Below are 4,864 nucleotides of genomic sequence, written 5' to 3'. Positions count from 1 at the left end.
TTAATAACACTTAAACGTGGCGGAAGGTAGCCTCAAGGTTAAAGCGTTGGGCCAGTAACTGAATGGTTGTTACAATCCCAAAGCTGACAAGTTGAAAAATCAGTCGCTGTGCCGTTGTGCAAGGCACTTGCCACTAATTGCTCTAGGGACGCTAGACACTGGTTATGACCCCACTTCCGGTGGGTGTCTCAGGGGGTGTTGGGATAAACAAACACATTTCTATTACATACTTGTGCGTAACAGGACAAAAATAAGCCCTCGCCTCAAATAATAATTATTATTATTATAAAAAACACGGTCCACAGTCTGTTTACTACTCATTTAACCAGAATTCATAGATCGGCAGGTAAGCTTGCTCTCGAGCGTCTAGATGTTCTTTACCATTCTGCCATCAGATTTGCCACCAATGCTCCTTATAGGACACGTCACTGCACTCTACTCCTCTGTATTCTGGCCATCTCTGTATACCCGTCGCAAGACCCACTGGTTGACGCTTATTTATAAAACCCTCTTAGGCCTCACGCCCCCTATCTGAGATATCTACTGCAGCCCTCATCCTCCACATACAACACCCGTTCTGCCAGTCACATTCTGTTAAAGCTCCCCAAAGCACAGACATCCCTGGGTCGCTCCTCATTTCAGTTCCCTGCAGCTAGCGACTGGAACGAGCTGCAACAAACACTCAAACTGGACAGTTTTATCTCAATCTCTTCATTCAAAGACTCAATCATGGAAAATAAAATTAAAAACAGGGATTTTCATTTTCCATTGCAAAATGCTTTAAAACATTTTTTGTTGTTGTTTGCCCTAAACAACCCTGGTCTTTCCCTCTGTAACATTCCCCCACAGAGAGCCCTATTCTTCACAGTGGCGTGAAAAACATGAAGGTGCTGAAGACCACTCAGTCTGGCTTCGAGGGCTTCTTCCGAGACCGCTTCACCACTCTACAGGAGGCCAAGGACAGGTGTTTCTGTACCTCTGTCTACGCCAGGTGGCGCTACAACAAGGTCCAGAATGTCAACTTTGACAGCACATGGTAATTCCCTGAGTTAATGACCTGTGTAAAAGAACAGTTCAGTTCATTAATACTGTACATAGTGCCCCATAATACTCTTGACCTAACACCTGTGATATGTAAAACAGATATCATTTACACGTTGGAAACAAAGCTGTCGATTAACCTTTTACTGCAGTGGGCTAAATCAGGGTCACACAGAGGGATTATTGGTACTCTTAAACAAATCTACTTTGAAACAACAGTAAGCTGCAAGGTGGCGCCGATAGACATGGCAGCTCTGCTTCTAGCTCCTAAGCACCTATTCAGTATTTCCTTTTTTTGTGTGTTATTTCTTACATTATTATCCCAGAAAGTTTTTTGCGTTATTACATACAGCCGGAAATAACTTTTGGATATCAGATCGGCGGTAACTCACCAGCATTGCGACTAGGAATACAACTTTCCCGAATTGGATCCTTTGTTTGTACCCCCCAGGGCAATTGAACTTCCCCAAAGGCTGCTCCATGACGCCACCGGCGGAGAAGAGGTATTTGGAGTGGACTTCTAGTTCTATTCAGGAGGCGTGCACACCATGCACCGCTTCCGAGTATATTACTCGCTAATGTTCAGTCTCTGGACAATAAAGTAGACAAGCTCAGGGTGAGGATCTCCTTCCAGAAAGACATCAGGGACTGTAACATACTATGTTTCACGGAATCATAGAACTCTCGGGAAATACTGTCCCCGTCAATACAGCCAGCTGGGTTCTCAGTTCATCGTGCAGACAGGAAGAAGAAAGGGAAGAAGAAAGGCGCTGGTGTATGTTTCATGATTTACTATTCATGGTGTGATTGTGATAACATACATAAACTCAATGTATTTTGTTCACCCAACCTAGAATACCTCACAATCAAATGCTGACCGTATTACCTCCCAAGAGAATTCTCTTCGGTTTTAGTCACAGCCGTGTTTATTCCTCCTCAAGCCGATACCACTACCGCCCTCAAGGAACTACATGGGACTTTATGCAAACTGGAAACCACATATCCTGATTTACTGTAGTTGGGGATTTTAAACAAGAAAATGTGTTAATTTCTTCGCCCGCTTTGAGGATAAGACAGTCCACCTACGTGGCCCGCTCCCAAGGACTGTGGGCTCTCGTTCTCCGTGGCCGACGTGAGTAAGACATTTAAGCGTGTTAACCCTCGCAAGACTGCCGGCCCAGACGGCATCCCTAGCCACGTTTTCAGAGCATGCGCAGACTAGCTTGCTGGAGTTTTTACAGACATATTCAATCTCTCCCTTTCCCAGTTTGCTATCCTCACTTGCTCCAAGATGTCGACCAATGTTCCTGTACTCCCTAGACCCACTTTAATTTGCTTACCGCCCCAATAGATCCACACACGATGCAATCGCCATCGCACTGCACACTGCCCAATCCCATCTGGACAAGTGGAATACCTACGTCAGAATGCTGTTCATTGACTATAGCTCAGCCTTCAACACCATAGTACCCTCCAAGCTCATCATTAAGCTCGGGGCCCTCATTAAGCTCGGGGCCCTGTGCAACTGGGTCCTGGACTTCCTGCGGGCTGCCCCCGGGTGGTGAAGGTAGGAAACAGCACCTCCACTTCGCTGATCCTCAACACTGGGGCCCCACAGGGGTGTGTGCTCAGCCCTCTCCTGTACTCCCTGTTTACCCATGACTGAGTGGCCATGCACGCCTCCAACTTGTGAAATAATGAACAAACTGATAAGCTTGGGGAAATATTCAATATTCTACTGTTTTTTGCAGGAACTCTGTCAAGGAGACAATAATTGAGAAGTTTGCTGGCCCATACGATCGTGGAGAGTACTCTCCCTCGGTGCAGAAGACCCTCTACGACACACAGGTCATAGTCCTGGATAGGGTGCCTGAGGTAGGTTCACGCAGAATAAACAAGAAGTCACTTTATGTCCAACATGATGGACATTCCACTCCAAAATGAAAGTTTGTCTGATGTTTTCAAACCTTTAGAGTAGTAGTGTTCTGTTGAGATAAATTCATGTCCTAAGCCATCTGTTTTATAGATCATAGCAATGTAAACGATATACCACAATCAAAAATGGAATGGAAAATATAAGCACTGTGTAATTTGTAGATATAGGGAGCTTATCTTTTCCATTCATTTAGGAATATAGCTAGATCTACACAACTGATGTCGAGGGATCTGTCATCTTGACATTAGGCTACTTTTGAGGTCTGAAAACACTGTCAATTTTGTATTTGGGCTTGTAACGTCCCTTTAATCTGACTCTGACGGAAGCTAGAGTGCAAACTGCATGCTGATAAAGCCTATCTGCCCTCTTCCTCTAGTTTAGGGACAGTATATAGCCTAACTCTCACACACTCACACACATGCATACACACTTTTAAACAAAACAAATAGTGTTTGTATTTTTCGTGATTACTGATCAATTAATTTATACATTTATAATTATTAGGTTTTCTTATTTGTTATTTGGCTTCCAACCACACCTGCACAAGTATTAAAAAATAAATAAAATAGCAGTATTGTCTATCACTTGTTTTTCCTTGGTGCAAATAAATAAAACTATTCATAAAGAATCTCTGATGTGGGATCAGATTCTCCCCCTGTCCATGCTATATCAATCATTATGATCAAAAAGGGAAAACCTAGATCAGCAGTCCTACTCAGAGACGCTTTAAGAATATGGGCCCTTGTTTCAAAACACTAAGTGTTACTGTGTATGTCTGTTTCAGATTGAAGAGATTGAGATAGTCATGCCTAACCAACATTATTTCACCATTGACATGACGAAAATGGGTCTCACCAACAACAACGAAGTGAGTTGCAACCGGAGAGATACTCAGATGGCCTGTTGCTTCGAGTCGATGCTTCTCCTTGACCTACCTTTAAGGAAGAGATAGACAGAAAATGATTTGTTATGCGTTCTTCCTCTATTTCAATTTTTTTTACACTAAATTGTATATCGGAAAAATTTGAAAAAAGTGTGATGTTACAACTATTACGACAACAGTTGGCAGCATTTCTACAATTGAACAACTTCATCACCACTGGTTGCTCACTGTGGGTTGAATATCTCGTTAACGCAGTGCCTTTTCCTTCAAGGTTCTTCTGCCATTGGACAATCCTTCAGGGAACATCATGGGCACAGTACGCAGGAAGCCACAAGCAAAGCTATGAAAAGGAACACAAAGCTACCCGAAAATACTTTAATCACAGTGAGAAGAAAACGATAATTATTGTACCATCGGTTAAGAGCTCTCCAAACACAGCATACTGATCAATCTACAAGGCTGTGTTCATTAGGCACCAAACAGAAAGAAAAACAAACTGAAACAGGGAGGACTAACCTGTCCACTTTTTTCTCTGTTGCAAATGTATTTCCATTGCGTGCCCTAATGAACACTACCCAGGCACATGTTAAGTGAAGTAAAAAATGTACAAAACTGTATCCTTGCCAACAATATTACTTCCCTGAAATTGCAGAGACAAGTTTGTTCATGTTCTGCAATTAAGAATTTCAAGTGTAGAAAGTGATTCACCCCACATGGTAAATCTTATCCTAAAGACGAGTCAAGGTGAAACTTTTGCTTTACACCAATTGCAATTGATCAAATAATTGTGTGTGCAATTACATATAATTCATATTTTATAAGACAACAAATATAAATATACAGTTGAAGTCAGAAGTTTACATACACTTTAGCGAAATACACTTAAACTCAGTTTATCACAATTCCTGACATTTAATCCTCGAAAAAATTCCCTGTTTTAGGTCAGTTAGGATCACCACTTTATTTTAAGAATGTGAAATGTCAGAATAATAGTAGAGAGAATG

The 4,864-nt window shown here is 42.1% G+C and overlaps 1 protein-coding gene across 1 annotated transcript; it reads left to right on the top strand.

The window, feature by feature from the left end:
- The first annotated feature begins 825 nt into the window (after positions 1–825).
- On the top strand, positions 826–4,475 carry uox (urate oxidase). Its single transcript, XM_024004762.2, has 4 exons — positions 826–1,036; positions 2,793–2,916; positions 3,762–3,845; positions 4,132–4,475. Exons 1-4 carry the CDS (start codon positions 882–884, stop codon positions 4,204–4,206), a joined length of 438 nt encoding a protein of 145 aa, XP_023860530.1. The 5' UTR covers positions 826–881; the 3' UTR covers positions 4,207–4,475.
- The last annotated feature ends 389 nt before the right edge of the window (positions 4,476–4,864 follow it).

The sequence above is a fragment of the Salvelinus sp. IW2-2015 genome, linkage group LG16 (assembly GCF_002910315.2).
Source record: "Salvelinus sp. IW2-2015 linkage group LG16, ASM291031v2, whole genome shotgun sequence".
In the NCBI taxonomy this organism is placed as follows: domain Eukaryota; kingdom Metazoa; phylum Chordata; class Actinopteri; order Salmoniformes; family Salmonidae; genus Salvelinus; species Salvelinus sp. IW2-2015.
This window is presented reverse-complemented; position numbering and strand designations above follow the sequence as displayed.